The sequence below is a fragment of the Microchirus variegatus genome (genome assembly GCF_963457635.1).
Source record: "Microchirus variegatus genome assembly, chromosome: 1".
NCBI classification, from domain to species: Eukaryota; Metazoa; Chordata; class Actinopteri; order Pleuronectiformes; family Soleidae; genus Microchirus; species Microchirus variegatus.
The window spans coordinates 23342142-23363059 of record NC_139802.1 but is presented as its reverse complement, the minus strand read 5'-3'; the positions used below and the strand labels follow the sequence as shown (position 1 = coordinate 23363059).

At 38.7% G+C, this 20918-nt stretch overlaps 1 protein-coding gene across 1 annotated transcript; it reads right to left on the bottom strand.

The window, feature by feature from the left end:
* Positions 1-1899: 1899 nt before the first annotated feature.
* meox2a (mesenchyme homeobox 2a) lies at positions 1900-20424 on the bottom strand. Its single transcript, XM_083895695.1, has 3 exons — positions 19240-20424; positions 11189-11361; positions 1900-3921 (listed from the first exon to the last, which is right to left on the bottom strand). Exons 1-3 carry the CDS (start codon positions 19856-19858, stop codon positions 3703-3705), a joined length of 1011 nt encoding a protein of 336 aa, XP_083751821.1. The 5' UTR covers positions 19859-20424; the 3' UTR covers positions 1900-3702.
* Between the last annotated feature and the right edge of the window lie 494 nt (positions 20425-20918).

The window sequence follows — 20918 nt, the reverse complement described above, 5'->3', positions numbered from 1 at the left end:
TCTGGGAACCAAAATAGAGCGTTCTGTAAAGGCTGTATGAAGGTTGTGACAAAGGGAACATTCTGAGAACCAAAGGAGAACGTTCTATAAAGGTTCCATGAAGGTTGTGACAAATTAACATTATGGAAATGTTCTGGGAACCAAATGAGAACATTCTATAAATGTCCCATGAAGGTTGTGACAAAATAACATAATAAGGTTGTGAGACAGTAAACTTAGTTTCTGTTTAGAAAATAACAAAAAAAAATTGTCATTCCGAGAAACTGGGTCCAGACTTGCAGGTGCATCATGGGAGATGTTTGTTTGGACGCTAAATGAATGTGCTAAATGGTTTCCAGCCCATGACTTAAGACTTATAATAAACAATCCATGAATGAAATGAAGTTGTTAATCATTTATCAAACATAATATATCTTCATATTTACTTCTTTAAAATAATCAGCTGTTATCAAACACTTAAAGCTGTTATTAAACACTTAAAAACACCCAGAAAATTATTATTTTATAATATTATCCTTATCTTTACTGTATTGCTGCTGTAACGCTGTACATTTCCCCACTGCAGGACAAATAAAGGACTCTCTTATCTTATCTTATCTTTACGCAGATGATGCAACCATTTATGTTGAGGGTTTCCAAAAGTTGGTTTAAAAAGTTTAGTAAATAAGATTTATTTAATATTATTATGCACATTAAAACTCTGTATGTCTGTGAGAAATAACAAATCCACGAATCTCCCTCCACAGTTTATGGTCGTGATCGTTTTTTATTCCATCTTTAAAGAGGACCTAGACCGGAAGTTCCAATTAACGCTATTTTTTAGTGTGTATCTGTGTCATTACCTTGTTTATGAAGCCCTGAAGGTTCTAAACAAACAGTTCAGCCATTGCTGAGAACGCTGTGTTTTATTGTAATCTCGGGCTCAGCGAGATCTCTGAAAAAACCTGGTCCGGTTACGTAAACACCAGTTCTCCGGAGCAGCAGATCATCCTGGTCCGGGCACTAGTCCGGGCACATCCGGTTGCGTACATTGAAGTGCAGAAGAAGAATAATGTCCGTTGTGGAGGTGTTTCACGAGCGACAGTGTCTTCTGACTCTGGGTCTGACTCTGGGTCAAAGTCATAAAAGGGACTGCGGCGGGGAGTCCTGACAAAACTATTTTTAAACGTTGTTAAAACAATGTTTTGATAATGAGTAGCAGTGCATCCACCGTTCCAGAGGGGGGCGCTGCGCTTCTGAGAGCGGGTGTGCTGATATGTCACTTCCGGGTATTGGCCAATCACAAGACAGTTGGGAAGGCTCTACGCTGTCTGGCCAATCACAGCACACTCTGTCTTCTGGGTGTGAGAGTTCAGTCTGAAATGCCGCGGCTGAGGACAGCTTCAGTAAGGAGAGGTCGGCTCGTTTACAGCAACTAGGAGGTTTTTGACCATAAAAGTAAGTAGTAGACCTCCATAACTAACATTATGTGCAACAGAACCACTCTATGTGAGCTTTAAAAGTTTGGGAAACACTTCTTCTTCCTTTTTTTTTTCACTATGCCGCATTGAATTACAGTTGTTTTGGTTTAAAAAAGAAAGAAAGAAAGAACCAAACCATGCGTGTTGTGAGAAGTTCCTCCTCGACAAATTAGAATCACAACATGGTGAAAGACGAGTTTGAGTCAAAGAATTATGTTCGACTGGGATTCTGTGAGCCAAAACGAAGCTCTGTGGGTTTTCTCTCTCTCTTCGAGTGTTGGCAGCATATTCTGCCTCAGCCTCGAGGCAAAGGTCAGTCTGGCGCTTAAACCCCCTTCACTTCCAGCAGCAGCAGCATAAAATAAGCAGCAGCTAAAATAAAAACATCAGCTCAGAAAACTCACACGGACGTGAAATGATCAGAAATCCCAAATTCACCACTGGTTTAAACTTTATTCACTTTTCGCTGAAAATACTTTTTTTTTTAATAAAATGCTCATGATATCAGGTTTTCTGGCGCCACCCCCAGGCAGAAAAGTCTCAGTGTTTATTACTGAGTGAGCTTGAACAGTGTGGCGATAACGTGATTGTTCAGGTCAAGACGACACTGAGATGTATTTACAGGTTTGTTTTTGACGTATATTAGCGAGGCACACTTGGTTTTCATGGCATGTCTGGATTTGATCAATAACTCGATTACATCCCAATTTACACTGTTAAACAGTAGAAACCCACGGAGGCGCAGACTGTATTTGTTTTTGGGTTTTTTTTACAGTGCAAATCTATAGCGTCTCTCGTAAACAGCAAGGAATGTTCAGGATTTCCAAATTTTTACTGTCATGTCCAGTCGAACAACATCACAAATCAGTTATTTAGATTATAATTAGAGCTGTCAGTGGATTAGAAAAAGTAAGTAAATCGCAGTATTTCCTGCAATTAATCTCAATTCTGAAGCTTCGAATACTCCTTTTAGCTAGTTAGCCAAAGTGCTAGCCTCGTCATATCGTGTGCATGTTTATGACACAATATAGTTCCTCTTGAGGGTGAAGTATAAGATCTTAAATGGCTTCTCTCAGTCCATTTGTCCTCTACGGTGCTAATTTGGTGCCAATTTTTTTTTAGCTTTCCATTTAGCTTAGGAATTAGCTGCTCCATAAAATGTGCAAAATAGTTCCTCTCAATTAGTATAAAGTGTAAAAATGTGTCTCCTGATACTGTTTGAATGATTTCTCTCAGTCTATTAGCTCAAATGCTAATTTATCAACAGCTTTTAGCTGTTAGCAGCAAGCCAAAGTATTATCTTCTTCATAAAAAATGCGTGTGTCTATGACACAGTGGTTCCTCTTTAGGGTAAAGTTTAACATGTTTCTCCTGATGCTGTTTGAATGATTTCTCTCATTATATTAGCTAGTATGGTAATTTGGTGACATTTATATACTTTTTCAATACTTTTTAGCTATCCACTTAGCCAAGTGTTAGCTTCTCCATATGATGTATTTGTTTGCGGCAAAATAGTTCCTCTCAATGGTATAGAGTGATGCTGATTTATCAACAGCTTTTAGCTGTTAGCAGCTAGCTAACATAAAAATGTGTGTGTCCATGATACAGTGGTTCCTCTTTAGGTTAAAGTGTGACATAATAAGGTCCATCGACCTTTTGGCGCGAAATTGTGTGGCAAATTTTAGCATAGTCCGGTAACCAAGATATGAGTGAGCTTCTCTTACGCGTTTGTGTTTCGTCCACAGCTAACACAAGCTTCAGAGAGAGTCGGGAGTTTGTGTTTTACCACAAATGTCAGCCCCTGGACAAGTGGAAAGGGAAATTTGCTTGTAACCTGAGAGTCGCTGGTTCAAATCCCGACAAGACAAGGGCTAGGGTAACCTCTGCCAAACTCTACTGCCCCTGTTTCTAGGAGAGTTCCGAGTAGTGAACGGGTTCAGTCACAAAAAGGTTGGAAACAGAAATATTTGAAATAAAATTGTGACAGCACTAATTATAATAATATTCTTTTTTTTTTGGCATTTTTGTAGTTTTTCTGTAACCAATGGCATTGTGTAACCAGTTCACCATCTTGCTTTCATGTGCTCATTTCTTCAAATATACATGTTGCCTTCATAATGACTGCATTATTCTGACACAAGCGTCATTTATCTCTGTACAATTATTCTGCATTGTTGTTTGACGACAACACATCAGCAAACATCAGTCCTTATAAGGACAGTCCATCATAAGGACGCGTGCATCATAAGTGAGCATGCTCGGAGCTCTGGTCGCTGTCGTGACTGTCCTCGTTGGCTAAGGAGTCCGTCGAATGGTGGAGCGCCGCGATGCCAGAGAACTCTGACGGCAGCAAAGTGCCCTTTTTCACGTTCACCAGTTCTTTCTCCCGGGCTGCTGCCCCCTGCTGGCCACCCTTCACTCGCTTCCACTTCATCCTCCTGTTCTGGAACCAGACCTTCACCTGCGGGTGAAACATAAAACATCAGAACAACAGGAAATAAAACATGAGTAGCTTCACCAAATGTTTCACATTTTTGGTAAAAACTTGCTAAATCTACTTAAAGTTCCAAAATCTACTTAAAGTTCCAAAATCAGCTTATAATTCCAAAATCTACTTATAATTCCAAAATCTACTTAAAGTTCCAAAATCTACTTATAATTCCAAAATCTACTTATAATTCCAAAATCTGCTTATAATTCCAAAATCTACTTATAATTCCAAAATCTACTTTAAGTTCCAAAATCTACTTATAATTCCAAAATCTACTTAAAGTTCCAAAATCTACTTAAAGTTCCAAAATCTACTTAAAGTTTCTAAATCTACTTATCGTTCCAAAATCTACTTATAATTCCAAAATCTACTTATAATTCCAAAATCTGCTTATAATTCCAAAATCTACTTATAATTCCAAAATCTACTTAAAGTTCCAAAATCTACTTATAATTCCAAAATCTACTTAAAGTTCCAAAATCTACTTAAAGTTCCAAAATCTACTTAAAGTTTCTAAATCTACTTATCGTTCCAAAATCTACTTATAATTCCAAAATCTACTTATAATTCCAAAATCTGCTTATAATTCCAAAATCTACTTAAAGTTCCAAAATCTACTTATAATTCCAAAATCTACTTAAAGTTCCAAAATCTACTTAAAGTTCCAAAATCTACTTAAAGTTTCTAAATCTACTTATCGTTCCAAAATAAACTTATATTTCCAAAATCTATTAATAGTTACAAAATCTACTTAAAGTTACAAAATCTACCTAAAATTCCAAAATCTACTATCTATCTAAAATCTAAAAGACTTGTAGACTGCTGTAGATTCCACAGAAGTGATGACATTTACCAGGGTCATTGAATGCACCTCTTTAGTTGCTTTGCCAAACATTACCACGGATTATTTGAGGAGTATTTTTTGTTACAAATACAAATCTTTTTAACTCTAATGATTCAGTTATTCACCCAAAACAACTGCTTTACAAGTCACTAGTTTGTGTGTTTGTGTCGGGGTATAAAACCACGGCAGTTTTCCACAGATGTGGCGTGATATGATGACTCCGCCCACTTTAAGAAGGTACTATGCAGTCATAGAAAACCTTAGTTGAGTAGAGCTAGAACTGTGTAATAAGGAATAAACAACTCTTTTGATATTTTGTGTATGCAACGTTTCAAACGCCCACTTCACTGCATGCCTTTGGTTGGCAGCTCCTCCGACCGCAGTTATTGTGTGTGTGTGTGTGTGTGTGTAAAACCACTCCATCTCCGTGTCTACCTGTTTTTCCCTGACTCAACAGCCTCGGCCGTATTTACGTCACTCAGACTGATAATTAAGTTGCTGCCTAAAATGGTTTGCACCGTCCAGCAGCAGCAGCAGCGGCAGCAGCAGGTCACTCAGACGATATATGCCCAGGTCTTAAAGCGGAACTAGACCGGAAGTTCCTATTATCGCTGTTTTTTTGGTGTGTATCTGCGTCATTACCTTGTTTATGAAGCCTGACTGTTCGAAACAAACAGTTCAGCCATTGCTGAGAACGTTGTGTTTTATTGTAATCTCGGGCTCAGCGAGATCTCTGAAAATCCCGTAATAGTTACGTAAGCAGCGGTTCTCCTGAACAACCGATCGTCCTGCTCCGGGCACTAGTCCGGGCACATCCGGTTACGTACATTGAACCGCAGAAGAAGAATAACGTCCGTTGTGGAGGTGTTTCACGAGCGACAGTGTCTTCTGACTCTAGGTCTGACTCCGGTTTAAAGTCATAAAAGGGACTGCGGCGGGGAGTCGTGAAGAAGCTATTTTTAAACACTGTTAAAACAATGTTTTGATAATGAGGAGCAGTGCATCCGCCGTTCCAGAGGGGGGCGCTGCGCTTCTGAGAACAGATGTGCTGGATAGTACTGGCCAATCACAAGACTCTGTCTTCTGGGGGTGAAAGTTCACTCTGAAACATCGAGGTTGAAAAACACTGTCAGAAAAGAGGATTTCTATCGGCTATTTTACAGCAACTAGGAGGTTTTTGACCATAAAAACAAGTTAATGTATGTAAGTAGACCTCCATAACTAACATATATGTGCAACAGGACCACTCTATGTGACCTTTAAGCATTCTTAAGATCTTAAGAACACTCTTTGTAAAGCCTTTTCTGACTCTAAACTGAAGTTTGAAAACAACGCAGCCTCCTGCACCAAACCCCATAGAGACAATCGTCAATTTTACATCACAGCACACAGGAGTTGTTGACCCACTGCTGCTTCAATGACTGAGTGTAAATGTGTTATTTTCATCAGTGGATCACCAACTCCTGTGTGCTGTGATGTAAAATCAATGATTTTCTCTATGGGCTTTGGTGCAGGGAGAGTGAATGGTTCACAGCGTGACACAAACTTTGAGTTTCCAGTTAAAAACAGACGGACTAACGTTGAGATAAAGTGACACAAACATATTCTTAGGATAAATTAATTTCCCAGTGGTGCCTCATACAACAGCCCTCTCAGATCACACCACACACTCCTGACTTCTCCGTCAGTTAACCCGTGACACTCAAACACAACGTTTGATCGGCTGTTTCGAAACGGTTCATTTGAGGATCTGCTGGTCGAGCTCAAACCCGGGGAAACCCCACTGTGATGCAGGCCAAATGACAGCTGAACAGTTAAAAAACTGCGACTTATTGGCTCAACGTTGGTATTAAACGATGCTTCTGGCCTCGCCTCAAAAAAGAAACATCATTCATGGATGTTTGACCGTGATTGTCTGAGTGATGAATACAAGTAAAATGTCCTCTTGTTAAATAAAAGGCTAAAAATGCTCTTTACTCTTATTTTTTACACACACACACAATTACTGCGGTCGGAGGAGCTGCCAACCAAAGGCATGCAGTGAAGTGGACGTTGCCATCAGAATTGACATTTTAAACCTTGATCGGTCGTTTGAAACGTCGCATTACACACTTAAAAATATCAAAAGAGTTGTTTATTCATTATGACACAGTTCTAGCTACTATGGTCTTCTGACTGCATAGTACCTTCTTAAAGTAGGCGGAGTCGTCACAGCACGTCTGCGTGAAACTGTGACTTGTAAAGCAGTTGTTTTGGGTGAATAACTGAATCATTAGAATCAGTATTTGTAGCAAAAATGCTCTTCAAATAATCCGTGGTAATGTTTGGCAAAGCAGCAAAAGAGATGACTCTGGTAAATGTCACCACTTGTGCGGAATCTACAGCGATCTAAAAGTCTAGATCTTGTAACTTTAAGTACATTTTGTAACTTTAAGTAAATTGTGGAACTTTAAGTAAATTGTGGAACTTTAAGTAGATTTTGGAACTATAAACAGATTATAAGTAGAATTTGGAACTTTAAGTAGATTTTGGAACTTTAAGTAGATTTTGGAACTTTAAACAGATTATAAGTAGAATTTGGAACTTTAAGTAGATTTTTGAACTATAAGTAGATTATAAGTAGATTTCGGAACAGATTGTTGTCATCACAAACAGTCGCAGTAAGTGATCGACTCACTCTACCGTGTCGTGTTCTCATCTTTATTCAGTTAACACAGCAGTTATGTTGAAAACCAGATTTATCCTGGTTTAGATCTAAAACGTTCACACATCTAAATAAAATATATGTTTCTTGGAAACCTCGGAGTGGGAAAAGCCTTTGCTCAAATGCCGTCGCTCCATTCCTGTCCTCACTTTTCCACCACTCACCAAAACATCCATCACATTTTCTCCAAACATCTCACGCAGCATAAATCACACACGCCGCCGCCAAATCATTATAACGCCAATATTTACCTCACTATCTCGTGCTGTTTATATTATTTATACTTCCAAAGCTGCAGTCACACACACACACACACACACACACACACACACACACACACACACACACACACACACACACACACACACGTGCGACGCATGAGCTGAGCTGATATTTCACACTCGCTGTGTTTCGTGCCACAAGTGGATTAATTTAAAGTGTGTGAGTGGTGGTGGCAGACTGGGCTCTTTGTTTTTAACACTAGTATTAAATGGAGTTTTTCCTCAATATTTAGAAATTAATTAATTATTGTCCCAACCTTTACTTCCACCATTCATGACATGTATATCGTGATTCATGTGCGTTTGTAGCTGCTTTCAGATCAAAGAACGAGCAGCTTTACAACGTATTTTATTTATTTTTAAGGAGATTTATTGAAGTGTGGCTGTATTGAAGAACGGACACCTCACTACGTCACTGAAAACGTGGCTTTTAGTCGGAACAAGAAGATTTTTACAGATTAACAAAATGCTCTATATTTAAAACCTACACTTATTCAAGTCTATATAAATATCTATAATAGCTATCCTACAGTGAAATAAGCAGAACAAGGATCTGACAAGAAAGTCAGCTCACTGTCAAAGTGTATCAGGGTAAAGGATCATTTCCTGAATTTCAAAAATTAATTAAAATTATTACTTAAGAGGTTTGAAAATATTTTCAATGGATTCTTGTTCAGGGCGATGCCGACTGATGGAAAATTTCAAGTCATTCCGAGATTGTCTTTTTTTTGAAGAAGAAAGTCAGCTCTGTCAAAGTGCATCAGGGCAAATGGATCATTTCCCAAATTTCAAAAATTCTTTAAATTCAAATTCCTGCCTCGTATTGTCACTTTGCGTCACTGAGGTAAATCTGAACAAAGAATTTCAAACATTAATGTCACAAAATAAGACATTTTAACTTTCTGATGGAGGCAGCAGTGGATCAACAGCTCCGAAAAATCACAGATTTTCTCTATGGGGTTAGGTGTGGGAGAGAGGTTTACAAACTTCAGTTTCCTGTTGGAAAAGTCTGTCTAACAGTGAGATAAAGACGTAAATACGTTCTTAAGAAAACTTTAAAAAAACTCAGTCATTCCTGAAATTCCTGGAAATTCTTTGTGTTGGATGACTGTTATTGTTATTAGTGGAAAAAATGACAGTTATTATGGGATTTATCTCCGTCCTGTTGTCTGTCGTTGGTGTGACGGTGATGGAAAATGTCGTTAAACGTGTTCAAGGACATCATGTTTGAGCTTCTATAAAGAAACACTAAGACGCTGGACTCTTCTCAGAAGTTACAGGAAACACAGGTTACACCATAATCATCAATGACGCCTGTGTTCCACAGTAACAATGCGCACCATTCGCGTCGAACTCACAGTCTTGGGAGAGGAGCTGTATCGGATCAGCGCCGTTGCTGATGTAATTAGTCGCACAGATCAAACTCCCGACAGACACGACCACAGTTGTTTTTGTCCCATGCGGGATTCGCCGACTCGTGACGTCCTGTGTGCTCTCAGTTTACACGTCCGTGACGCAAGACGCATAAATCTGTGCGCGCACGGCCGTCTACGAGGCTCACGCAGGAATCCCTGCCACCAGCTGAGAATGCTGCAGTCTCCACTCAGCTCTGTTCTTTATATTCAATCTTCACTGTAGCTCAGTGCAGACCTTCAGTGGTGACAGTGACTTAATGCTTCCACATGGGTGTCGGAGAACAACAGGCTGTTCCACTGCTTCCCTTCTCTACTACCCCCCCACCCCCGAACCCTTGTCTCCTGATATTTATGTCATGTGCCTACAACTTTTTTAGCTACGACTAATTCTTTGTGCTTTCAGGGAAGGAAAGAGGGAGGAAGTGAGTTTCTAGACAGCGCTTCCTTCAGCCTCGTCTCCCTGTTTTGACTGAAAGAATAGACAGGAACATCTGGAAGAGGATGTTGTCTTCACACGGCCACATCTGGACCAATAATCCCAGGCAGGAGCTCACAAAAGCCCTCGTTGCTGTCACAGAGCAACACGCCGTCAGAGCCATGGTTTTAGAGTTTAGAGCTGGAACGATTAATTGATTATAAATCCATGACTACAAAAACTACAAAAAATCTACTTAAAGTTCCAAAATCTACTTATAGTTCCAAAATCTTCTTAAAGTTCCAAAAATCTACTTAAAGTTCCAAAATCTACTTATAGTTCCAAAATATTATTAAAGTTCCAAAAATCTACTTAAAGATCCAAAAATCTACTTAATATTCCAAAAATCTACTTAAAGTTCCAAAATGTACTTTAAGTTCTAAAATCAACTTAAAGTTCCAAAATCTACTTAAAGTTCCAAAATCTACTTTAAAGGTGCCATATGTAAGACTGTGGCCAAAAACGGTGACTACATTCAAATTCAAAATACCAAGGTACTTTTAGGTTTTGTTTTCTGACCTATCTGGAAACCCGTGGTTGCTCGGCAACTGAGACTCTACTGACTGCAATGATTGGTAGACGGCGGTAGGTGGCGCCACATGCAAAAACATGATTTGCAATCTGCAAAATATTTTTTTTTAATGCAAATATTTTGGCTTTACTGTTGTTGTTGGTGAGTTCAGTTGGTTATATGAACATTTTATTTAATTTTTATGGATTTTATGGCCAGTTGCTTTAGATTTATTTCATAACGCACCTTTAAGTTCAAAATCTACTTATATTACAAAATCTACTTAAAGTTCCAAAAACTCAAAATAATCATTTTGGTTTGTGGACAAAAACAAGACATTCGAGAACATCATAAATTCCAGGTTTGACAAACCTTGGTGTTTTTAAAAACATTTTCTGACATTTTATAAACCAAACGATCAATCAAGAAAATAATCAACAGATTAATCAATTACGAAAATAGTCGTTAGAACTCACGCTCAGTGAAACATGGCTGTCAGAAAACTGCTCACCAAACTCCAGAGAGAAAATTGTCATTTTTGCATCACAAACACAACTTCAGTGACACAAAGTGAGCTAATGAAGCAATGGTAGACAGCAGCTCTTGTGTCACCAAAGGGCTAAAAATAACTTTCAATATCTGGCCATGTTAAAATAGTGTATTAACAATTTAAATGAAGAAACAGTATAACACATATTTAAAATAACATTGTTTGAGTGTTTGTCTCAATTCTCTACTCTCTGGCAACAAAAGCTCTGATTCGCCGCCTTCCTGTGACAGCGCAAGTGAAATTACCGTAGCAACCACATGTCGGTTTGATGTGTTGCTTCTCAGCTTTCAGAAACCGTTTAAATGTTTCCGATAGTCCAAACCATCGCGTAATTACGGTGATGCAAATCCCACATGCGCAGACTCTGTATTACGGGGTCCCTTGAATGCACTAATTGTTGATTCTTTAATGGGAGACTCTGCGGTGGCAGCTGTGGGTGTTTTTTTTTGGGACGTACTTGTCTCTCGGTGAGGTCCAGATTGACGGCGATCTCGTAGCGTCTTAGTCGGGTCAGGTAGTTGTGGTGAGCGAACTCGGCCTCCAGCTCGCGAATCTGCTCCTTGGTGAACGCCGTCCGCTCCTTCCTGGGTTTGCTGCTCACGTCTGTCTTGTAATTCCCGTCCTGGGACTCTGAAACCAAACACCAAACACACACACACACAGATTTGTGCTCCACTGTGCGCTGATTTATACATACACACACACACACACATAAAAAAATTATAATAACGCAAATGTTATGTGGCAGGTGCAAATTCAGCAGGGGGAGAAATGAGGGAAGGTAAGAGAAACAATGGGAGCCGTCGGTCACACTTTATCGTTGACACACTGTTTATGAAGACTTTAAGTGGCTGGAAAGACTGACTGTGTGTGTGTGTGTGTGTGTGTGTGTGTGTGTGTGTGTGTGTGTGTGTGTGTGTGTGTGTGTGTGTGTGTGTGTGTGTGTGTGTGTGTGTGTGGCAGCTGGTTTTTATACACACACGGCATGGATTCAATTTGTCCTAGTCTTTTAAAGAATCTACTGCTAAAAAAACATATTTGAAGAAAACAGATTTACAGGTCACTGCAATAACAGTCAAATATTCTTATAAATGGATTTAAATTGTCTCATTTTGAGGAAAAATTACGGGAAAAACTGGACAAAGGTAAAGACAGTTTTGCTTTGTTCACTTAAAATGAGTCCTTATTTACTTGATTAAGCTGATTTTAAGAATGTATATCGAAGAATGTAACTTAAAAACCGCACATTTTACTTTCTTGAAAATGTTTCTTTGGATTTTTTGAAGAGAACCACAGTGTTCTCTTCAGTAAGAAGAAATTAAGTTTAATCAACTAAGCTCAACAATTTTTCATATTTATACAAAATGAGTAGGAAACTCTCTACTTAAATACCATATATTCAAGCACTAATTCCAAATCAACAGGCAGAGATCAATGAATGGGTCACGAAAAGATTCATTTTGGTTCGCCAAGAACCTTTCACAATAACTTTATGTAAATTTTTTCAAATTTAAGCATAAAATGAGGTCATAAACTGTATCTGTAAGTCTTGAAATGACCAGCTTACCCATTCAAAATAACAGGTTTTGCAGAAATGTGCTTTTGTCATGATTTACAACTTTTTTATTATTATTATTTCAGTCATATTATCATTTATTGCCTTTCTTTTACTTCTTACGACCAAAATAAAGTTGTTCAATGAATTTAACTCTAAAAACTTTATCGAAATGACAAATTTCACAAATTCCCAAATTTTACAAAACTAAACATTTTACAAAACTAGAAATTTTACGAAATCGCACAAATTCTCAGGACACACATTTTACAACACTTTTTTTATAGATGACCAATTTTAAGATTTATAACAATACATTTTTTTAAAAATTCACAATTTTATTTTCTAAATTACAATTTTTTACAAATAAAGTTATAAAGTAGTTATACTGCACTTCAATATTAATTTATTCACTTTATTTATTTTCGTCACATTATTCAACAACGTTTATATATATACATACATACATATATACGTATATATATATATATGTATATATAAATATATACGTATATATATATGTGTGCTTTTTTGTGTTTTTACAGCGTATCTTCTTTTTATGAAGTGTTTTTTGTGTTGTTTTAGTGTTTCCATGGTAAAATTACTCTCTGTAGTAAACACAGAAGAAGAAGAAGTTGAGGGTTTAAGTCAAACTGCTCTACAAAAGTTATATTTGTCTGTGACTCTGTCTCACTTTTAAAGAGCCAAGGACAAAATAAAAATAAAACAAACTGCCAGAATCCCCACAAATACGAAAGTGAAACAGATCATTGCTGGACCAGCAGTCAGTGTCCGGCTGCCGGCCTTTGACCTTCGCCTCTCCCTGTAATTTCAAAACCGAGTCGTGCCTTCTCCTCTGTGTGTCTCTCTGGTAAACCTAGACACTGTGTAAAGACAAATAAAAGAAGAACACTCTGCAGCAGCAGCAGCAGAGTCCACAGTTAAAGTCTACAGTTAAAAACCCAGCGGCGGGCGTTTTACGACGCTGCCACGACACCGCAGCAATTAGGCCCTCGCCGTAAACTTTCATCTCTCCACAAGAAAGGGAAGGAACAATATATGAGGAGAAGAAGAGAAACACCCAGACAAGACTGCGGTAATTTGAAATGAGCTGAGCTCACAGCAGGAGGACGCTCGCAAAAACAACAACAACAACACAAAACAACACAATTAAACAATATCTGTGATTGTTCTCTTGCTGGTTTGTTTTACAACTTTCTCTTTACATTAAACCTGCCCCCAAAACTCACACAGACATAATCCGTGACATAAATGTCACTATATCTGAGTCATATTTTGATATATGTGATTATATGCATCATATTCTCATATATGTCACTATATGCGAGTCGTATTCTCATATATGTCACAATATCTGAGTCATATTCTCATATATGTCACTATATGCGAGTTGTATTCTCATATATGTCACTATATATGCGTCATATTCTCATATGTGTCACTATTATATATTCATCGTATTGCCATTTATGAGTCATATTTTCATATATGTGATTATATGCATCATATTCTCATATATGTCACTATATATGAGTCATATTCTCATAAATGTCACTATATAGGAGTCATATTCTCATAAATGTCACTATATGTGAGTCGTATTCTCATATATGTCATATTCTCATATATGTCACTATATATGTGTCATATTCTCATATATGTCACTATATATGCGTCATATTCTCATACATGTCCCTATATATGCGTCACATTTGTCACTATATATGAGTCGTATTCTCATATATGTCACTATATCTGAGTCATATCCTTATATATATCACTATATCTGAGTCATATCCTCATATATGTCACTTTATCTGAGTCATATTCTCATATAATATATGAGAATATGACGCATATATAGTGACATATTATGTCACTTATACGGAGAAATGTTGTATTTGTCCTCTACATATGTGAAGATTTTACGTTTAAAACAAGTATGAAATAACTATATTAACATGTGTATATTTATTAGAAATACATAGGAATTCAATAAGTGTGTAAATACATTATACATATGTTCATATAAATGTACAGATATGTGTTTATAGACCATTAGTACCTACTTACTGCTAATGCTAAAGTTGTGCTAAAGTTGTTGCTGCTGCTAATATTTCTGCAGTTCAAGTTGCTGGTGCACATGTGATTCCTGCTAAAGTTGCTGATGCTGCTAAAGTTGTTGCTAATGTAGTCCCTGCTTCTTTTGTTACTGCTAATGTTAATGTAGTTGCTGCTGCTAATGTTGCTGCTGCTGCTAATGTTAATGTTGCTGCTGAAAATGTAATTGCTGCTAAAGTTGTTGGAAATATAGTTGCTGCTGCTAATGTTAATGTTGTTGCTGAGAATGTAATTGCTGCTAAAGTTGTTGCTAATGTAGTTGCTGCTGCTAATATTGATGTTGTTGCTGAGAATGTAATTGCTGCTAAAGTTGTTACTAATGTAGTTGCTGCTGCTAATATTGATGTTGTTGCTGAGAATGTAATTGCTGCTAAAGTTGTTACTAATGTAGTTGCTGCTGCTAATGTTAATGCTGTTGCTGCTGCTGAAGTTGCTGCTGATGATGATGTTAATGTTGTTACTGCTGCTAAAGTTAAAGTTGTTGCTGCTAAAGTTAAAGTTGCTGCTGCTGCTACAGTTGCTGCTGCTGCTCCACACTGACCATGTGTGTGTGTGTGTGTGTGTGTGTGTGTGTGTGTGTGTGTGTGTGTGCAGGGAGTTTTCCTGCCCACACTCAGAGCAATCACGTTGATTATTGGAGGCTAACTCATCAGCTGTCTAAATATCACACCGTGAGCTGCAGACCCTGATTATGTTTCACCATCTGGAGCAGAAACTCCAGCAAAACCCAGTTTAGAAACAGAAACAATAACAAAAAGCCCAGAAATCTTTTCCACGTGAGGTTTTTTCTTTTGCTCACATATGAAGAATCTCTTATTTCTGCGATACTCAGTAGTGATGGTATCGGCAGTTCATTTGAGTGTACTGAATCACTAGAATCCGTTCATTAAAATGCTTCGTTCAAAAGATTTGTTCACCGAATCATTCAGTGCTTAGCAGGAGCCCAGTGCCCTGCTAAGTGACTCGCGTCCTCCCTGAGTCCAGTACGTTCGTCATTGAGAGACTGACTCAGCTACAGTTCACTGTCAGTACGTGCGCGGGTCAGTGAGTGAGTGACAGCACGAACGAGATTCATGTCCTCAGCCACAGTTCTCCAGTTCCCTCTGTCTCAGTACGTTCGCGAATAATGACTGAGTCAGTCATAGTAGTAGCAAGGCAGACACAGTTCTTCTTACTAGTCACTCCCTCCCCGCTCGGCTCATGTTGGCTGCGTCGTTTTTCACGAGTGAGTGACAGCGCCGGCGAACGACTTCACAAGTGATTCACAGAACGTGGCAGTTCCACTCCCAGACGCCATGCTCACTGCTGAGCTCAACTGAACTAAGAAAGGAACGAATCAGTTCATGAAGTGATCCCAGTCGTTCACTCAAAAGATTCTTTTGAACGAATCATTCATGACCGACACAACACTAGTACTCAGTTGATTGTTTCCTCTGTGAAGGTCACATGACACCAGGTTCTGAGGAAGCTGTTGTCCCTATATTTGCGCTGACTTGTGTTGCTGTGACGTAAACATTATGACATTTTCTGTGCGTTAGTCAAACAAATGTGCAAATATAATATGGACGTACTGTATTTTGAATTTCCACATAACATATATGAAAATACTGCATATTCTTATATAATATGTATTTCCTTCATGTATTTTTATATAACCAGAGAATGAATATGTTGTATATCAGTGTTTCCAAAACTTTCTATACAAGATAATAATAATAATTAATTAATAAGCACAATTTTATACATGTTTCTTGCACAAACATCTTAAAAATCTAAATAAAAATTATTTTGGGGACCTAAGAAATATCTCCAGTGACCCATTTGTGGATCCTGACCCAGTGTTTGAGAACCCTGGCTGTGTATGATGATGATGATAATAATAATAATGATATGTACAATTGTATAGATGTTTCTCGCACAAAAATCTTCAAAATCTAAATTAAAAAATTATTTTGGGGACCCAGGAAACATCTCCTGCGACCCATTTGTGGGACCCGACCCAGTGTTTGAGAACCTTGGCTGTATATGATGATGATGATAAAAATATGTACAATTTTATATGTTTCTTACGAAAAAATCAAAATCAAAATTCTTTTGGGGACCCAGGAAACATATACCGCGACCCATTTGTGGGTCCCGACCCAGTGTTTGAGAGCCCCTGCTGTATATTATAATAATAATAATAATAATAATAATAATAATAATGATATATACAATTTTATTCAAGTTTCTTGCAAAAAAATCTTAAAAATCTAAATGAAAATCATTTTGGGGACCCAAGAAATATCTCCAGTGACCCAATTGTGGGTCCCAATCCAGTGTTTGAGAACCCCTGCTGTATATAATGATAATAATAATCAAACAATTTTAAATTAAACTCAAACAGTCATAATTAACGCTGCAGCAAATCAGAGTTTTTGCTAAATTTGGAATTAAATCCTTAAATTAGCACACTTTATTGTTTAGGGCCACATTCCATTTTTTAATTAAATACAGATTTGATGGTTCGTTGCAGCAGCAGCATGAGTGGAAACGACCACCTGCATGTAATCACACACAGTGGTGTCAGTCAGTGGTTGAGTGCAGGTGATTCGCTGCGAGGCGCCGCAGTCAGTCCTCACGTGGACAGACGCAGACGGACGTAGAGGCGAGGAGACTTTCCCTGGAAAACTAAGAACTCCCACTAATATCACTTTCCCTGCGAGAACACCCCCCCTCCCCCCCTCCGTATCGCCCACTCCTCCTGTGACCAGAGCCGACCCCGACCCCCCGGCCGTTTGTCACGTAGTGATTGATGAACGCGGTGAAAGCAGGTTGAAAATGCCCAACAGGTCATTAGAGAGGCGTTACACGTCCTTAACAAGGCCCCAAACCCAAGGCTCTGTTAGCAATATTCATCTTCTCTTATGTTATAAGTTTTGTTTGTGTAAATATGTATAAAGTTTTTTTTATATATGTATATATATATTACAGGACAATGCAAAAACTGCAGTATTAGGGATGGTATTTAAAAATGGGTCAGTGATTCTAAAGATTAAAGTACAGGTGCAAAAATCATGAATTTACAATAAAAAGTTTGATGAAATGACAAATTCCCAGGACACAAATCATACAACACTACAAAACTTTTAGAAATGTACACTTTTTTTCTAGATTACCAATTTTAAGTTTTATAACTATAAACTTTTTAAAAATTCGCAATTTCCTTTCCAAAATTACGATTTTTTACAAATTTTACAAAATCGTAAAAACTCCCAGGACTATAAACTTTTTAAAGTTAACATTTTTACAAAATCACAAATTTTACAACCCTACAAACCTTTTTAGAAATGTACTATTTTTTTTATATGACCAATTTTCCAATTTTAAGTTTTATAACTTTTTAACACTACAAACCTTTTAAAAACTACACATTTTTACAAAATCGCAATTTGTCAAAGACAAAATTTGTTTTATTTAAACAAATAAAATATCCTTAAAATGTTTTAAGTCATATTAATATATTAAATTGGTCATAAATTGAAGTCTTTGTTAATTCTGACGTGGGATTATGAAACATCAAAACTTCACAGCTCTTTGAAGTTTAGAGTTAAATAATTCAATGTTTGAACTGTGTGACACTGAACTTGAACAGATGCTTTTAAACCAAACTGAAACACTGATTTTATGTCACACATTAAACAAATTCTGTTTCTCCGTTTTTTTGTTTTTTTACGCTGTGAAATCTGGCGGGATTTATTTCACCTGGGGAAAAACTGTGGATTTGAGCGTGGGGGTGTTAAATGCGGTGCGAGGCGCTGGTGTTGGTCTTTTTTTATAATCCGTGACATGAGTGCTTTAGTGTGAGCCTCTGTTTAAATGAAATAAGTCTTTTAAAGTCAGATTGTGACGCGGCCTCGTGCAGCGCTTCAGTCGCGGCGGCTGCGTCGCTCACTCTCACACCTTCACTTTTCTTCTTCTTGTTTATGTTTGACAGCTGTGGATAATCTCGCTCTCTCTGTGTGTGAATGACACGTACAGATGTCTGTGTTTGGAATTTCTGCTCCCGCTGATATTTATGTCACAAAAAACACCGACAAAGACTCCGAGGAAATGGAATTAATAATATTTATGGAGAGGAATGAAAATCTCTGCCTTTAATGTTTGGATGTATGGAGTTTAAAAACTGAATTTAAGTTTGTAAATTTGTCATTAAATTCATTTTAAACATGTACAGAAAATTGGTTGGAGGAATTAAATCTCTCCTCGTTCCAGTTTGTCTGATTTTAAAAGCTAAATGTTCTCTTTCTGCAAATATTTTTATTGATGTTTGAATGAACAAAATAAAAAAAAAAAGGTTCAGATTTTAAAAACTGAGCTTAAATTAAATCTTTTCTACAAACGACAATCCTCACATTTGTTCAGAGAAAACTGCTCTTAATTGTTTTAATCTTCGTTAATAAACTTAAAAGATTACAATTTATACAAAATCAGAAATTTTACAACACTACAGACTTTTAGAAATGTACATAAAAAAAAAAGTTTTATAACTACAAACTTTCGTTTTAAAAATATTTAATTCTCTTTTCTAAATTACCATTTAATTATTATTATTTTTTTGAACTCGCAAACATTCCCAGGACTATAAACTTTTTACAAAATCACAAATTTTACAATTTACAACCCTACAAACCTTTTAGAAGTTTTTTCTTTGTTTCGCTCAACTTGCAGTCACTTTTCCTATTTGTGAATATTTTCTGAGATAAATCTGGTTAAAGGAACCTGATTCCCTGCATTAATCAGTATTTAAAAAACACAGACTTCAGTCTTACCTGAGCTGTCACTTTTCCTCTTGCCGTTCCTCTTCTCGGCCTCGGCAGGTGACAGAGTCTGTCTGCCAAAGTCTGCAGGTGCACAGTTCGCCCCTGTGGGGGCGCTGCCACTGCCCAGAGTGGGGGTGCTGGCGCACATACTGGGCCCGCCCGTGTGGCCCAGGTCTGGGGCTGCGGGCCCAGCGTCTTGCGGCGGGTGGCACAGGCTGTGGCGCGTCGTGCCGCTGCCGCCGGGCGACGGCATCTGCGGGACATGCCAGGATGCGTGGTGCTGAGGGGGGTGATGGTGGTGGTGGTGATGCTCAGAAGGCAGGTGGTGGCCGCGGTGAGGGTGAGGGTGAGGGTGAGGGTGTGGGTGGTGGTGGTGAGGGAGGTGGTGGTGGTGGTGAGGGAGGTGGTGCTGCCCGGGGAAGAGGCCGTCGTCGGCGGGGGGGTAGCTGGAGATGATGCAGGGCGCCGGCGAGGACGTGGAGGACGAGGACGAGGACGAGGCCAGGTCCGGGTAGGAGACGTGGTCCGAGCGTCCGTGCAGGGTCAGCGGCGACTGGGTGAAGGCCGGGTGCAGGGTCTGCGCCGGAGCATGGGGGCTCCGCAGACAACCGAACAGAGTGTGATCCATCACACACACACTAACCCTAACCCTCCAGGAAAAGGTGAGAAGGGTGAGTGAAACTTAATAATCCAGGATGCTTCAAACCCCACCCCTCACCCCAAAAAAACAATTTTCTCCTCAAAACAAAACTGAGTGTTTGTAAAAATATGCGTCCTGTGGTAAATCCGGAGCGTGCATGTACAGGATAAAGAGTTAAGGCCGGGATAAATCTGCAGCAGAGCCTCTCAGATGTCAGGAGGAGCCGGAACCGGAGCTGGAGCTAGAGCTGGAGCTGGAGCCGGAGCTGGAGCTCAAGGCTGGAAGCAGAAGGAGGTTCCTAGGAACTGCAGGACGAGGGGAGCCGGCTGAGGGGATGTTATAAATAGGGTGTAACGTGAGAGGGAGGCTGGGTCACAGACTGCATATGCGCTACTGACCACATACATATGATCGCCCGCCTAAAAAGCGCAAGACAATAAATCTGTACTATTAAAATGGCTGAGTCTCAGGAAAGACGGCAATTTATTTTGGACTTGGATGTGACCTCGGGTGGCCATCTTACCTCCCCGCCCGGCCGTCCCCGCCAACCCCCCTAAAGGAAAACAACCTTAATGGCTCATGGGTGTGGCCTGTGTGTGTTCATGAGTGTGTGTGTGAGGGGGAAAAGGCGAGTGAGTGAGGTGTAAGAGGTCAACTCAGCACGCCACCCTGAGTTTTGACCCCTTTAAATACAGTTATCTTTGTGGCAGCGACAGTTTCCTCTGTGCGTTACTTTGTTCACAGTCTCTGAAGAAACGTGTACAAAAATAAATACGAGTTAGAAACTAGTTTGGCAGAAACAGAAACTCAGCAAAGGTCATTTGAATGTTTGTGTTTTTCCAGCCTAATTTTTTAATTTTTTTTTAAATGAAGAAAGGAACATTTTCTGGGGATGTAGTTTATGGCCAAAAAACAAAATTGTTAGATTTTGGTGCTGATTCTAATCCAGACCAAAAAAAATCCTAAAAAATTTCCTTCACTTGAAACACTCGAAACATTATGTCATTATGTTAAATTAAAATAACGTGTTACTAAAACACCATCTGAA